General features: G+C 44.4%; 1 protein-coding gene across 1 annotated transcript in view; it reads left to right on the top strand.

The window, feature by feature from the left end:
• The window catches only part of scn8aa (sodium channel, voltage gated, type VIII, alpha subunit a), a 153,501-nt gene that overhangs the window by 15,621 nt on the left and 121,181 nt on the right, over positions 1–16,699 (top strand). The window contains exon 2 of the mRNA XM_061272695.1: positions 3,453–3,786. Within this exon, the coding sequence (XP_061128679.1) occupies positions 3,508–3,786 (279 nt within the window). The 5' untranslated portion in view covers positions 3,453–3,507. The remainder of the gene's footprint in view (positions 1–3,452; positions 3,787–16,699) is intronic.

Genomic DNA, 16,699 nt, shown 5'->3' with positions numbered 1-16,699 from the left:
CTGGAGAGCACTCCCTCTGGGGACTCCATCGTTCTACTGGGTGACTTCAATGCTCACGTGGGCAATGACAGTGAGACCTGGAAGGGAGTGATTGGGAGGAACGCCCCCCCCCCCCCCCCCCCCCCCGGTCTGAACCCGAGCGGTGTTCTATTATTGGACTTCTGTGCTCGACACGGATTTTCTATAATGAACGCCATGTTCAAACATAAGGGTGTCCATGTGTGCACTTGGCAGTAGGACACCTAGGCCGCAATTCAATGATCGACTTTGTAGTCGTCTCATCGGATTTGCGGCCGCATGTTTTGGACACTCGGGCGGAGAGAGGGGCGGAGCTGTCAAGTGATCACCACCTGGTGGTGGGTTGGCTCCGATTGTGGGGCAAGATGCCGGTCCGACCTGGCAGACCCAAACGCTCTGAGGGACTGCTGGGAATGTCTGGCAGAATCCCCTGTCAGGAAGAGCTTCAACTCCCACCTCCGGCAGAGCTTTTCCCACGTCCCGGGGGAGGCGGGGGACATTGAGTCCGAGTGGACTCCGCGCCTCCATTGTTGAGGCGGCCGATCGGAGCTGTGGCCGTAAGGTCGTTGGTACCTGTCGTGGCGGCTATCCCTGAACTCGCGGGATACCGCGGTAAGGGATGCTGTCAAGCTGAATAAGGAGTCCTATTTGGCCGTTTTGGCCTGCGGGACTCCGGAGGCAGCTGACAGGTACCGGATGGCCAAGCGGAATGCGGCTTCGGCGGTTGCTGAGGCAGAAACCCGGGCATGGGAGGAGTTTGGCGAGGCCATGGAGAATGACTTCCGAACGGCTTCTAGGAAATTCTGTTCCACCATCTGGCGTCTCAGGACGGGGAAGCAGTCCAGCGCCAACACTGTTTACAGTGGGGATGACGTGCTGCTGACCTCGACTCGAGATGTCGTGAGTCGGTGGGGAGAATACGTCGAAGACCTCCTCAATTCCACCTACACGTTGTAGAAGCAGGGCCTGGAGACTCTGATGCGGACTCTCCAGTCTCTGGGGTCGAAGTCGCTAAGGTAGTTTAAAAAGTCCTCGGTGGCAGGGCCCTGGGGGTGGATGAGATCCGCCCGGAGTTCTTAAAGGCTCTGGATGTTGTGGGGCTGTCATGGCTGACGCGCCTCTGCAACATTGCGTGGACATCGAGGACAGTGCCTCTGGATCTGCAGACTGGGGTGGTGGTTCCCCTTTTTAAGAAGGGGGACCGGAGGATGTGTTCCAATTACAGAAGAATCACACTCCTCAGACTCCCTGGTAATGTCTATTCAGGGGTGCTGGAGAGGAGGGTCCGTCGGGAGGTCGAACCTTGGATTCAGGAGGAACAGTGTGGCTTTCGTCCTGGCCATGGAACAGTGGGCCAGCTCTACACCCTCGGCAGGATCCTCGAGGGTGCATGGAAGTTCGCCCAACCAGTCCACATGTGTTTTGTGGACTTGGAGAAGGCGTTCGACCGTGTCCCTCGGGAGGTTCTGTGGAGGGCGCTTCGGGAGTACGGGGTGCCGAGCCAACTGATAAGGGCGGTTTGGTCCCTGTATCACCGATGCCAGAGTTTGGTCCGCATTTCCGGCAGTAAGTCGGATTCGTTCCCAGTGAGGGTTGGACTCTGCCAAGGCTGGCCTTTGTCTCCGATCCTGTTCAGAATTTTTACGGACAGAATTTCTAGGCGTAGCCGAGGTGTTGAGGGGGTCCGGTTTGGGGACTTCAACAACGCGTCTCTGCTTTTTGCAGGCGATGTGGTGCTGTTGGCTTCTTCCAGCTCTCACTGGAGCGGTTCGCAGCCGAGTGTGAAGCGGTCGGGATGAGGGTCAGCACCTCCAAATCCAAGTCCATGGTCCTCGATCGGAAAAGGGTGGAATGCCCTCTCCAGATCGGGGATGAGATCCTGCCCCAGGTGGAGGAGTTCAAGTATCTTGGGGTCTTATTCACGAGTGAGGGGAGGATGGAGCGCGAGATAGACAGGCGGATCGGTGCAGCGTCGGCAGTAATGCGGACTCTGTACCAGTCCGTCGTGGTAAAGAGAGAGCTGAGCCAAAAGGCAAAGGTCTCAATTTACCGGTCGATTTACGCTCCTACCCTAACCTATGGTCACGAGCTATGGGTCGTGACCGAAAGAACGAGATTCCGGATACAAGCGGCCGAAATGAGTTTCCTTTGCAAGATGTCCGGGTTCTCCCTTAGCGATAGGGTGAGAAGCTCGGTCATCTGGGAGAGACTTGGAGTAGAGTCACTGCTCCTCGTCGAGAGGAGCCAGATGAGGTGGCTCGGGCATCTCATCAGGATGCCTCCTGGACACCTCCCTGGGGAGGTGTTCCGGGCATGTCCCACCGGTAAGAGACCCCGGGGACGACCCAGGACGCGTTGGAGAGACTATGTCTCTCAGCTGGCCTGGGAACGCCTTGGGATCCCTCGGGATGAGCTGGAAGAAGTGGCTGGGGAGAGGAAAGTCTGGAAGTCCCTCCTAAAGCTGCTGCGACCCGACGCCGGATAAGCGGAAGACGATGGATGGATGGATGGATTGTTACAGTGTCCGGGATAGATAGGATTGTTTTTGATTTGGAAAGGGGGAAGTTTGCGGAAGCACGTCATCTACACAAGTCACTCACAATTCAGAAGAGCTTGGTCGGACACAGTAGTAGAATAAGTGGCTGCTTTATTCTCCCTTCCATCCAATTCACATAGTATCAAAATGATGTACTCAATCAGCCTGATATTGTCATGTGCGTATTGTGTCTCTTAATAAAATGTCAACAGACTTCAATGTGTGTGAAGACGGACATCAAACTGACCTTTTTGGCTGCCCAACAACATGCCTGACCTAAATTAACGTAACAAAGGTCCACTTCAGAGTGGTCGTCCTCAGACGACCTTCAATACGTAGTAGAAGCTATACATTGCACATTAGTAATGACTGTGGGGCGCAGCTCCTCACAGCATCCCCAATCCAACCCTTAATGCTGAGTGTCAAGCAGGGAGGCATTCCTTTTTTTTTTAATAGTCTTTTTGGTATGACTCGGCCGGGGATCGAACCCACGACCTCCCGGTCTCAGGGCGGACACTCATACCACAAGGCAACTATAAACCTGCCTAAAAACATGCCTTTCTAAAAAAAACAGGACTTTCTATACAACGAGCTTTCGAGGTTAATGCAACGCCCACATTCTGGACCCCAAAGTTCACATGAAATCAAGATTTAGGTGTAAAAATAACCTGGCAGTGTTTTTTTTTTTATATGTAAAATATATATAAAACAAGGGGGAGGGACCAAATACGTTTTTGTAGTTTTTTCCCAGTCTCTTTGAACATGTAAACTGCATTGAACTTTTTCTACAGATTTTTTCTTTTTTCCTCAAAGTTTTATTTTTATCTTGTAATGTGTTGTATATGGATGTAAATCAAATCAATCAATCACATTTTCCCTTTGCCTCATCGTCCCACAGATCTCCTACATTGGATGGTCAAAACCTAAAGACCACATAGTTGCAGGATGAAAACATGGCTGCACCCCTTCTCGCACCGCCAGGACCTGACAGCTTCAAGAGATTTAATGCAGAATCATTGGCGGCCCTCGAGCAGCGCATCAACGAGGAGAAGAATAAGAAGCCGCCAAAGCAGGACAGCAGTTACCGTGACGACGATGATGAGAACAAGCCCAAGCCCAACAGTGACCTGGAGGCTGGCAAGAGCCTGCCCTACATCTATGGGGACATCCCTAAGGGAATGGTGGCGGTACCACTGGAGGATCTGGACCCGTACTACCTGAATTCTCAGAAAGTGAGTTGAACCATGATCATCTCAGCTTTTAAAGGAAGACAGTAGCTTGAAAACAGAATGGCCAAGGTTATTTGTCGTTGAGATACTAAAACAAATCAAGTTTGAGGCAAATGTGTATTCGTGTTTTCATCAGCCCTATTCCTTGTGTCAACTAATCAGCATTCTTTTATCCCCCTGTGATTTGTTCAGCTGTGCTTCATTGTCAGTTTGATTATATTTAGTTCAATGTTTTCTGGTTTGGTCACGTTTCCTGTCATGGTGAGAATTTTGTTTTCTGTGCTTCTTTGGTCTTTTGAATCTTGATTAATTTCATTGTTTAGTTTGCCCTCCCCCATTTTTTTCTTAAGAAATCATTTTGGGTAATTCATCCTGCCTTGCTTTGCTACATTTAGGTCATTTTTTTGCCTCAACTCCACCACGCAAATCTGTCTATATGCATCCCCGACACCATCTGTCAAGAATACGGAGCCTGGAAAATAAGTTTAAAAAAAAGTAATAAATATAACATCCCTAAATGATCAGGATTCGAGTATCAAAGAAAGAAAATCTCCAGAAAACAGGGCGCTAGGAATTCACTGGGGAGCCAAGTTTGGGAACCATTGTACTAAAGCATGGATATTTAAAAAAAGCTTTTTGAAAACAAATGCATTTATTAACACCATTAAAAAAATATTTCACCCAAAAACTACTATCAGTGATTCTTATTAAATACGACAGTTATGATGAATAACATTTTCCATCACTTCAGCGCCTGCAGGTCAGATTTATGAAATGTTTATCTAATGAGGCGCAATCACATCCAACGGCAAACATTCTGACCAAATTCATCATCTTGAAGAATCAGTGAAAGAATACATCTAAATAAAGAAATCAATAGTATTGTTGGTTTCCCTTTTTTGCTAGTGCATTATAGTCTGGAGTAAAATTTGTTGTGGTAATTCTTAGGCTAGAGCCGAGGTGTCGGTCCGTTAACCTAGATCTGTGACGAGCTTTGTTGACGTTCATGTGGCTGAACGTCTTCTCACACACGTAGGTCGAGCCAAATTGTCCAGTCTTTTTTAACATTCGCCACTCAGTGTCCCCATTTCTTTTCTTCGGGCCGCTCATTTTAATGGAAGGATTCCAGGGGAAGGTTTAAAAGTTAAAGTTAAAGTCCCAATGATCGTCACACACACATCTGGGTGTGGTGAATTTTGTCCTCTGCATTTAACCCATCCCCGTGTGATTTTGATCCATCCCCTGGGGGAGAGGGGAGCAGTGAGCAGCAGCGCTGCCGCGCTCGGGAATCATTTTGTGATCTAACCCCCCAATTCCAAACCTTAATGCTTCCAAGCAGGGTGGCAATGGGTCCCATTTTTATAGTCTTTGGTATGACGCGGCCGGGGTTTGAACCCACAACCTTCCAGTCTCAAGGCGGACACTCTACCACTAGTCCACTAGGCTGAGCTGGTTTGTGGGTGGCATTAGCGTAAAACTGTATCTGTAAAAAGGAAAAAAATCCAAGGGGTCATCAACACAGCACAGAAGATCATTGGCTGCCCTCTCCCCACACTGGAAGAGCTACACAGAACCCGCTGTCTCAAAAAAACACAGAACATTCTGAAGGACACTTCCCACCCTGGCCACTCCCTTTTCGAACTGTTGCCATCAGGCAGACGCTACAGGGCAATTAGGTCAAGGACTAGCAGATTCGCCAACAGTTTTTACCCTACAGCGGTAGTTGCATTGAATGCAGCTAAACGTAAATGATTATGTCTGTGTATGTTCTTCTGTGGGTTTTAGCTTGTATTTCTTTATTTTTTTTATCTTTTTATTCTATTTATTCTATTTATTTTTTATCTCATGCGCGGATCGGTTGGCACTTTTTAAATTTTGTTGTACATGTGACAATGATAGATAAAGATCTATTCTATTCTATCTGAAAACTCAGCGCGCGCGAATTACGAGAATATTGACGTCACAGCCGAGACTCGAAATTCGGCACTGATAGATGAAATTACTACGTACTATTGAGTACGCACACGCACTTGTGAGTGTGCACCGAGCTTTCTGACATGGCTCCCGGGAGTAAATGCGCAGACATTATACTCTTTCATCACAGCAAGATCTTCATTTCAAATCAAACAGACACACTTTCTGTATATATTTCTTTGAAGAAATACCCATTTTCCCAACGTGTTTGAAATATTCTACACTCACTTGTTATTTTGCGTTTCTTCGGTGCAGCCATTTCTGGAGACTCGCGGTAAAAGTTTTTCTTCGCTTGATTTCATTTGTGTGGCGGGCTCCATCTAGTGTTGAAACTGAGAAGTGCAACAGAGTTGAGCTCAAGCTTTTTGTGCGGGCCATATTCAATTATGTTTTCAGGATTTGCTGCGGGCCAATAAAAACTGGACGGCGGGCCGCAGTTGTCCCGCGGGCCGTAGTTTGGACACCCCTGGTCTAAATGATTGTTGCTTAGTCCATCTTGAAGTGAAACAGTTGAGGCCAACTGGCATGCACTATTCGGCTCTTGATTTACTTTCAACACGCCCTACATCACACCTAGCATGGAAATCCAGACTCAATGCTGTACCTGCAAATAAGTCTGGTGAGTATAGTCATCAAGCCAATTTCTAAGGCGAGGCATACCTGAGCAAACAGACAGTGAAATTAACCAATCAGCAAAGAGTGGCTGTGACATCAGAAAGAAACACATCTTCTTTTGCTTCCAGTGCTGTCAGCTGCTGGAGTTTAATGACTCAATGTGTTTTTGGTGATTCAAAACTGAGTTTAATATTGAATGAAACAAATTCATCTCTCCTGCATGACATTTTGAATGTTATGAGAATGGACCTCCGCCACCCATCACTCAGCTTCAGAAAATTGATGGGCCTGCACAGAACACATGATTACAAATAAAAATGATGACAAATAACATTTTCAGGTTCATGTCCCCTTTAATAAAGGACCTACCGTTTTTTTCCGTGTATAGTGCGCCCCCATGTATAGTACGCACCCCTAACAATGGCATGCTGATGCTGGAAAAAAGCTTGTACCCATGTATAATACGCACCCAATTTTTATGAATTTTTTTAAATTTTTTTTAAATTTTTTTTTTTTTTTTTTTTAAGTCCCAAAGATCGTCACACACGCAGGGAGGCAATGGGTCCCATTTTTAAAGTCTTTGGTATGGTCTTAACTAGGCTGGATGTCATTTTTTTTGTTGGCGTTGATTTCTCCGACTGCCCCTAAACGCACCACCGCGCTCCGTGCGCAGGGGAGAGAGGCGGCTCTGTATGGGAGGGACGTTGAAGAGGAATAAAAACAACCTTGGAAACCAAAACTACCTGTAATACGCATTTTGTTATTTGCTGATTGAAACTGCTAATTAAACTGTGAATTGAAACTAATGGGTGGAGAACTGAACTCTCGCTCTTTATATAGCTGACGTGTCTTGCGCAACCGTTCTGCGCATCTGTAATGGCGGCCTCCGTATGACGTCCGGTCCGCGATGGAGATTAAAAAACAAACAATATTTGACAATAACACACCATCGAGGATTGCACCATCGCATCAAACGATGTGTCGTCAATTATGAATTTTACTAAGTGTGTTGGGCAGGATGGCTGAATGCGATGCGCGATTGACAACAAACAAGAAGAAAGGTGAGTTTTATTTCGGGGGAGATTTGTCATGTCTCGTCCCCAGTTTTGCTATGTGTCTAGGTTGCCATAGTTTCTGTTCGTGTCACCCCGCTCTTCCTGTGTCACCTCAATCGATGTAACGTGTTTTGTATTTAAGTCCTGTCTGCCCCTCGCTCACCGTTGGATCATTGCATGTGTTACTGTCATTCTGTTCCTGTCTTTGGTAATGTCACCCTGTCTTTTTGTTCCACGACTTTGTCGGTCAGTCCTGTTGTTGGTTTTGTTGTACCATGACTTTATTTAAAAAAAAAAAAAAAAATTTAAAAAAAAAAAATTAAATTTTTTTTTCTTTGTACCCATGTATAATACGCACCCCAGATTTTAGGACAATAAATTAGTAAAATATTGCGCACTATACACGGAAAAAAACGGTATATTTTTTATAAACTGTCGTTTTGTTGTTAGTCCTCTGTTAGTCTTCTGACAATTACAGACCAGCTTGTTGAGAAAATGTTAGTTGAGGTGAAAACCTGCTTCCCACTAAAATCCCAGCCTTGTGAGACAGGGTATAAACACCTTTTTCTTCAATTACTTTACTGCTAGCCTGTCTTACAGTTACGACTATCAAAGGGAATTACACAGCTCCGGTTTGCTTCAAGCTAACTAGCAAGTAGAACGACATGAATAGAATAGAATAGAATAGAATAGAATAGAATAGAATAGAATAGAATAGAATAGAATAGAATAGAATAGAATAGAATAGAATAGAATAGAATACCTTTATTGTCATTGTATAGACAACGAAATTGAGAGTGCTGCTCAGTTGGTGGATAGGGGTGTGAAACATAGAGTGGGATTGTATAGAACAGAGAATAGGCATATATAAGGAGGACAGTGTAGAATGTAATTTTGTTCGCTGGGGCAAGATTGGAGTTTTTGGTGAGTTGCTTTGCGTCTAGGGCAGTGGTTCTTAACCTTGTTGGAGGTACCGAACCCCACCAGTTTCATATGCGCATTCACCGAACCCCTCTTTAGTGAAAAATACAAGACATTGACGTTTTTTTACCGGTGCACAGACATGTCATCTTGAAAGGCAATTAAAAAAAAAAATAGAATAAAGGCAACAACAGGCTGAATAAATGTACGGTATGCAAATGTTACATGTTACATAAATAATTCACTGAGAATGTGCCTGACGTAACATATCAAGAGTTATTCAGATAACTATAGCATAAATAACATGCTAACAAGTTTACCAAACCATCCGTGTCACTCCAAACCACTAAATCCAATGAAATCTTCATCCTCAGTGTCCCTTTTAAACAACTCCGCTAACTCTGGAGGTAGAAGATGCAGCGCTTCCTCTTCTACGTGGCTTACGTCAGACTCGTCAGTTGCAGTTCCAATTATTCCACAGGTCTAGAGCGCCCTCATGCGGTTCAGCGTGAATGTGAAAATAACATGGGAAATGATATGATGTATTAATAATTTCACACATAAGTCGCTCCTGAGTATAAGTCACACCCCCGGCCAAACTATGAAGAAAAATGCGACTTATAGTACGGTACCTACTCACCAGAGATGTTGATCCTTCATAGATTTAAAAAATGAAAACAAACATACAACAACATATTTATTTGTCTCTTCCTGGATGCTAGCTGTCTGGTCAAGCAGTGGAGAATACCTAATTTTCCTGGTTGAAAAAAAGAAAACAGACTCCTCTGTAACCTGTTGCATAGGCATTGCAACCAATCAGAAGATGGAAAATTACGGTTTTACTTTGCCTTCACGAAGGCCAAGAGTGCTGAAGTGTCATAGAGTGCATGTGTGATTAGCCAGCACGTATGGCAATGAAGGCACGGGGGCAGATTCCACTGACATGGCAGTACAGTGGAGCCTCGGTTTTCGAACGTCCCAGTTCTCGAACAAATCGGTATTCGAACAAAAAAAATTGAGATTTTTTGCTTCGGATGTCGGACAAAATTTCGGTTGTCGAACCTCGCGAGATGAGCTGAGAGGACCCGCATGCCAACTGACTCCGTTCGTTATTACATTCTCGTTACTCTGAGGATTGCATCAACTCTAATCATGCCTCCAAAGGAAGTAAGTGGGAGCAGTAAAGCTGATCATGGCGAAAAGAGGAAAGTAATAATGAATCGTGCGTGTGTCAGAGTTGGAGCGGGAGTTTTGCATGGCCAAATCGACAATAAACTCAATCCTGAAAAACAAAGACGCTCTTAAACCACCAGACGCTCTTACACCAGCTCAGTGGTACACACCAGCTCAGTAGCACACCAGCTCAGTGTACTAGTGGTAGAGTGTCCGCCCTGAGACTGGAAGGTTGTGGGTTCAAACCCCGGCCGGGTCATACCAAAGACTATAAAAATAGGACCCATTGTGCTTGGCACTCAGCATTAAGGGTTGGAATTGGGGGGTTAGATCACCAAATGATTCTCGAGCGCGGCACCGCTGCTGCTTACTGCTCCCCTCTCCTCCAGGGGATGGATCAAAATCACACGGGGGTGGGTTAAATGCAGAGGACAAATTTCACCACACCCAGATGTGTGTGTGACGATCATTGGGACTTTAACTTTTTAACTTAACTTAACTTGTGTGAACCAAAAAAAACCAAGTGCCATCTACTGTATTTGCAAACATATTAGGCAAAAGTCACCTTGAGATGGGGGGAAAAACATTAGTATTTTTGGGCCTGTGTAATTTGGCGATCAATTTCAAGACACCTTTAAACTAAAATGGGAAGGGCACACAGTTAAAGGGTGAGGCATCACTTGGTGGTGGTTGGCGTCATGCAGACAGAGCTGCTTGGACCACTTGCCAAAGCCATGCCACACACAGCATCACAGCAAGCAGAGATGCACACCAAAACTATTGATAACTATGCAGTGGGACTTTAACTTTAACTTTAAAAATGATTTGAAATTAAGAAAACGTTTTTGCTGTTTTCTTACACATGATCTTTGAAATGTTGTCTTTCATTGGTAAAAAAAAAAAAAAATGTATGTGCTTTTTTTCCCCTCACAATTTAAATAGATATCTTTTACTATTAGAATGAAACACACAAACGAGTTGCTACAGATACGGCAATACATTCCCCAGCCTAGCCTACTCTATTAATTCAGTTTATTATTTATTTATACATTACCTACTCACTTATTTATGCAGTTTATGGTATAAAATAATGAAAAAATGCTTGAAAAAAAGCGTTTATTTTTGTTTGGAACAGATTACATTTCTTTCCATTATTTGTAATGGGGAAACATGATTCGGAATTCGAACAATTCACTTCTCGAACAGCCTTCTGGAATGGATTGTGGTCGAAAACCGAGGCTCCACTGTACATGGAAGCTGAACTCTGATTGGACCAATAACAATAAAAATCTAGCACACAGTATTGGAAGCTGGGCAGCCAACAGAATGCCTACGAAATGAGGATAATAGACAAAGATTGAAATGAAAAGTTAATTTCATTTAACTTTTAAATAGGTCAGTTCTTCTGATCGTACTTAAGCCTGGACTAGTTGCTAGCAAATCAGAAGGCCCACACAAAGCTATATTCACAAGAAATTTAGTTGTCCATGATATCCAAATGTATTTTAAGACACCTGAGGGATCATAGGAACGGAAACCCCCCTGCACAAAGAATATTTACTTTCTGAATAATGGCGTTTATGTATGGTCCCAACAAAATTAATAAACCAACAAACAAATAAGTAAAATAAAATAAAGCGTTTCGACATCCGTACTGTATCACCTTACAAATGTGTCCTCGTGAGGAGTTTGTATAGTAGAAAGAAAAAAATCAGTTTAGTTATGGTCATTTCCTTTTCCTGGAACAATAGCCTCTGATTTTGATGGCACTTTTGCATAACTACTAGGCTTAAAACATAGCAAATATTGTATATGCGCATTTTTTTCCACATATTTAGTAACATAGCATTTTGCGCAGAAGGTCAGAAGCAGGCAAAGCCAGCCGCTCCTTCTTTGTGCTTCATTACTTGTGTCTGTCTCCATCTTTCCAATGAGCCTAGATCAGGTTTCCTTTAGTGGCGTTTCTTTGACGTCGTATCAGGTCAAACATGAGGTGCAGTGCTGAATGGCTGGCACCATGAGGACGAAGCTTTAGCATGTCAGTTTATGGGTGGTTTAAATGGGTGATGTGCGACTTTCTCTCCGTCCTTATGCATCTGAGCTCAGTAAAAACATTTAAAGCTGGAGGGTCAAACATCGTTACATTCAAAACCATTAAGGGTGGAGCTTATCCGTATTGCATTTGTATTTTCAAATTCAGCCTCCGGGCCAGTTTAGCACCGGGGCTCAGTACCCATCCTAGAACCCCAGATTATTGAGCAACCAAAGCTGCATTTAAAAAAGAAAGGGAAAGAATTCCACTTGCAAAGCTTCAACTAATAGTGTCCTCACTTTGCAAATGCTTCTTGAGTGTTGTTAAAAGGAAAGGTGATGTAGCATGGTAAAAAATGGCAGGCATCAAATTCAAAATGAGTGAATTGCAAAATCAACCCCCCACATTTATCAGTTTGAACATTAAATATCTTCTTTGTTGTTTATTCATTTAAATACAGTTGGCAAATGATCACCGTATTTTCCGCACCATAAAACGCAGACTTAATTCCGGGGGCTTTTCTGTACTTAATCCACACATAATACACATGCATGCCATGATTTACGTTAAAAAAAACCTCACAGGAGCAAGACAGTGACTTAAGTTGTACTTTATTCTACTATTTAATTGTGTACCGTATTGTACTCCCATTGTTGATCGATATTAATACGCAAATCCATCAAAGTTCACATCTTCGGTTTCCAAATTAAACAGTTGGGCAAGTTTGCCATTAAACATGACGAGGTCCCTCTTGTCATTGTCTCATCGTCGTCACGTAATTCTTCGGCAATGAAGCCAACTTTTCAGAAAGCTTAAGTTTTGCCTCGTAAGGATATCAATGGTATTTTATAGGATCCCAATGCTTTTTATGGAGGCGGAGGTACATGCTGTACGTTTTACGTACAGTTCTCTGATTATTTTTTTTGCCCCGACCGATGTAAAATGTAATGTCCTCTGATTGGTTCATCGGGTCTACATATTAAGGCTGTATATTTTCTGTGTGGCGGAAGCCACACAAAACAACTTTACAGATTACGGATCACACTTTACAGATTACAGACACAAAAGCCGCACCTTCTTTATTATTTTTTTAGAAAATTATAGGCTTTTAAGTGCACCTTAGGTGCGGAAAATAAGGTATATTGTTGTTTTAATTTACGTTTTATATATCCCAACTCCATCGGAATTGAGGGTCGAATTTTTGTACCATGGGTTGACAAGCATGTGCACAAATAAGAGTTGCTCAATCACCTGCCCTTTTGCCCTGGGTGAAAAAAGTGCCATTTTCTTCAAATTTTAAGATTCATTTTTCCATCACAATGTTATGCCTTTTCCGTCTTGGCTATTTCAGCCAACAATGACATGTACAACGCAGGGCAAACGTCCTAATAGAATAGAATAGAATAGAATAGAATAGAATAGAATAGAATAGAATAGAATAGAATAGAATAGAATAGAATAGAATAGAATACATCTTTATTTGTATAGCACTTTCACAACAGCAGTCACTGTAACAAAGCGCTTTCAGTAACAAATGACACTTTGTAGTGAAGGTAGACTTCCAAAATGGATGCTAGTAGAGCATTCTGGGTAATTCAAAGACCTCAAAACTCTTTATAGGACAGCGGGTGATGAGGGCTCATTGAATATTCACCATGAGCCGTCCGAATGTAACTGATGAGATGAGGCAGCCACGCGTAATGGCGTCCGCCTCTTTTTGTTACTCCCATCCTCTCCCTTACGTCTCGTCATCCTCTGGCTGACTGGCTGCCTTTGCCACGGTCTTTCTCGGCCTGCTGCTGCCTCTGCCGCCTGCCTGCTTGCTTCACTACCTCGCCATCTTACCTGGCGCCCCGTAATGAAATTTTCAGCAGCTTTGCAGCACTTAAGTCACGCGTTACAGAGTGGGGGAAAGACTTGATACATACATGGCATTGTGTGTGTGTGTGTGTGTGTGTGTGTGAGGGGGGGGGGGGGTACTTGTGTGCCTATTCATGTGGGTGAGGGCCTTGTATATGAACTCAGCATTAAACATTAAATGTCATGTCAATCGTTGTGAAGTTTTAGCATGTGTGACAGTTTTTCGGAAAGATTGACACATTTGATCTGTCCCCGGTATAAGCAAACTCAGTCTCCCCACATTGGGCCTCAGCATTCATCTACCATAGAGAGAAATGGATGCGTAGATATCTAGATATCGGACTTCCTACCCAGTTATCATTTACCGTTTGCTCCATCCTTAACAATGGGTTGTTTTGATTTACCTTTCAACTTTCAATTTGATGCCTGGCTGCAACAGTGTTGAGGCTTTAGGTAAATTAAAGACATAAAGTCACTCGTGAATAATGTACAAACCGGATTCGGTTGAAATTGCGAAATTAAAGTCAAAGTCAAAGTCTGCTTTATTGTCAATCTCTTCACATGCCAAGACACACAAAGAAATCGAAATTACGTTTCCACTATCCCACGGTGACAAGACATAGTACACGACATACAAGAAGGCACAAACAATGAATAATAATAATAATAAACAAATAACACAATAAATACCGTTTTTTTCCGTGTATAGTGCGCAAAATTTAACTAATTTATTGTCCTAAAATCTGGGGTGCGCATTATACATGGGTACAAAAAATTTTTTAATTTTTTTTTTTTTTTTTTTTTAAGTCCCAATGATCGTCACACACGCAGGGAGGCAATGGGTCCCATTTTTATAGTCTTTGGTATGGTCTTGACTAGGCTGGATGTAATTTTTTTTGTTGGCGTTGATTTCTCCGACGCACCACCGCGCTCCGTGCGTATTATACATGGGTACAGGCTTTTTTCCAGCATCAGCATGCCATTTTTAGGGTGCGTATTATACATGGGGGCGCACTATACACGGAAAAAAACGGTAAGAGGAGCAAAACCCTGTACCTCTTCCCAGAAGATGAAACAAAGAGTGAGCGAGGTGAATCACATCACTCACAATTGTGGTCGCCTTGCGGGTGAGAAGGGAGGCGTAAATGTCCTTCAGGGAGGGGAGTGAAGCACCAATAATCTTACCAGCCCTGTTCACTATGCGGTGCAGGGTCTTCATGTTGTATTCAGTGCAGCTCCCACCCCAAACAGCGATACAACTGGAGAGGACGCTCTGAATGGTGCCATGGTAGAATGTAGTCATGACGGCCGGAGGAGCACTTGCTCGCCTGAGTTTCCGCAGGAAGTACAGGCGGCGCTGAGCTTTCTTCGCCAGCATTGCGGTGTTGGTGGACCAGGAGAGGTCCTCACTGATGTGCACCCCCAGGAATCTGGTGCTGCTCACTCTCTCCACCACACCACCGTAGATGGTCAGTGGCAGGTGTTGGGTGTGACCCTCCCGGAAGTCAACAACAATCTCCTTGGTCTTGTTGACGTTCAGCAGGAGGTTGTTGTCCTTGCACCACGTGGCCGGAAGGTCAACCTCCAACCTGTATTGAGTCTCGTCGCCCTTGGTGATGAGACCTACCAGAGTCGTGTCGTCAGCAAATTTCACCATGCGGTTGGTGCTGTAGGTCGCAGCGCAGTCATGCGTCAGCAGGGTGAAGAGCAGCAGACTGAGCACGCAGCCTTGGGGGCCCCCCGTGCTCAGCGTGATGCTGGCGGAGATCTTGTCACCAACACGTACCACCTGAGGTCTCTGACTGAGGAAGTCTAGTAGCCAGTTGCAGAGGTAGGTACTGAGGCCCAGCTTGGCGAGTTTGCAGATGAGTCGTTGTGGCACAGTGGTGTTGAAGGCAGAACTGAAGTCCACAAACAGCAATCTCACATACGAGTCCCTACTCTCCAGGTGGGTGAGGGCCGAGTGGAGGGCAGAGCAGATGGCATCCTCAGAGGACCGTTTGGCTCGGTACGCAAACTGGAAGGGGTCTATGGTGGGGGGTAGAATGGATCTGATGTGCTCCATGACAAGCCGCTCAAAGCACTTCATGATGATGGGCGTCAGTGCCACGGGGCGGTAGTCATTGAAGGAGGACGGAGCAGGTTTCTTCGGCACAGGTACGATGGTGGCAGCCTTGAAACACGAAGGGACGACGGCTTGCTGCAGGGAAATGTTGAAGATGTCCGTGAAGACGCCCGTCAGCTCCCCAGCGCAGTCCTTCAGCGCTCGACCCGGGATGTTGTCAGGGCCCGCCGCCTTACGAATTTTGATAGTGGCAAGCGCCCTCCTCACGCTGTCGGCAGAGAGGCACAGGGGCTGCTCGCATGAAGGGGGAGTGGCCTTCAGCGGGCAAGTGCTGTTCTGAGCGTCGAAGCGAGCAAAGAAGCGTCTGTCTCCTCTGCCGTCCTCGAAGCTTAAAATTTGACAAAGTCCAATTTGAAGCTTAAACTTTGACAAAGTCCAATTTGAAGACTCTGGAAATTCATTTTAGTAGATTTTGGTTCAATCTCCAAAAGAATGAAAAATCCATCTTCGTCTAAACTGCGTCCTTTACACCAGGCAGCGTCACGGCCATCGCCCTGACTAGGAAGAACCGCCTCGCTCTGTGTCAGGACAACATATTTATAGGCTTCTGGCATTAACTCATCAGAATATGTAGGTGAAAGGTCAGAATCCCTGCGCCAGGTCATAAGAACATATCGGTGAAAGGTCAGAATCCCAGCACCAGGTCATAGGAATATCTAGGTGAAAGGTCAGAATCCTTGCACCAGGTCAGATATATTTACGTAAATATCTAGGTGAATATCTGGTCGATTCCAATAGTGTAACAAAGAACCTCTTTTGTCTCCCCACAACTTAATACATTCATGTATCGATGGAACAACAATGTTAAATACAGGTTGGATAAAACATTGCAACATTAAAATCATATATCTTGTCGAATAAAGATCAATTTTCACACGTAATCATACTCAGCCATAATAATGGGTTCTTCTAACGTTAACACTTATATTGATATAAGCTGTTACATCTTAAAATTATGGCATAGCAAACTCATATTTCAAAACTGTGCGTTGCTACGTGTTTGAACAGGTCGTGTCCTCCCAATTGCTAACAATTTAATTTATTACATTTGTTAATTTCCATCAGGTCACCTCGATGTCAAGCTTTAACACCATCTCCTGGTGAAATTTTGGAACTACTACATGTTTTGGGATAGCCAATGTGCTTGGGCCAAATTCGATA

The sequence above is a fragment of the Syngnathus typhle genome, linkage group LG2 (assembly GCF_033458585.1).
Source record: "Syngnathus typhle isolate RoL2023-S1 ecotype Sweden linkage group LG2, RoL_Styp_1.0, whole genome shotgun sequence".
Taxonomy (NCBI): domain Eukaryota; kingdom Metazoa; phylum Chordata; class Actinopteri; order Syngnathiformes; family Syngnathidae; genus Syngnathus; species Syngnathus typhle.
Note: the sequence above shows the minus strand (reverse complement) of the source record. Positions and strands in the feature narration are given on the sequence as shown.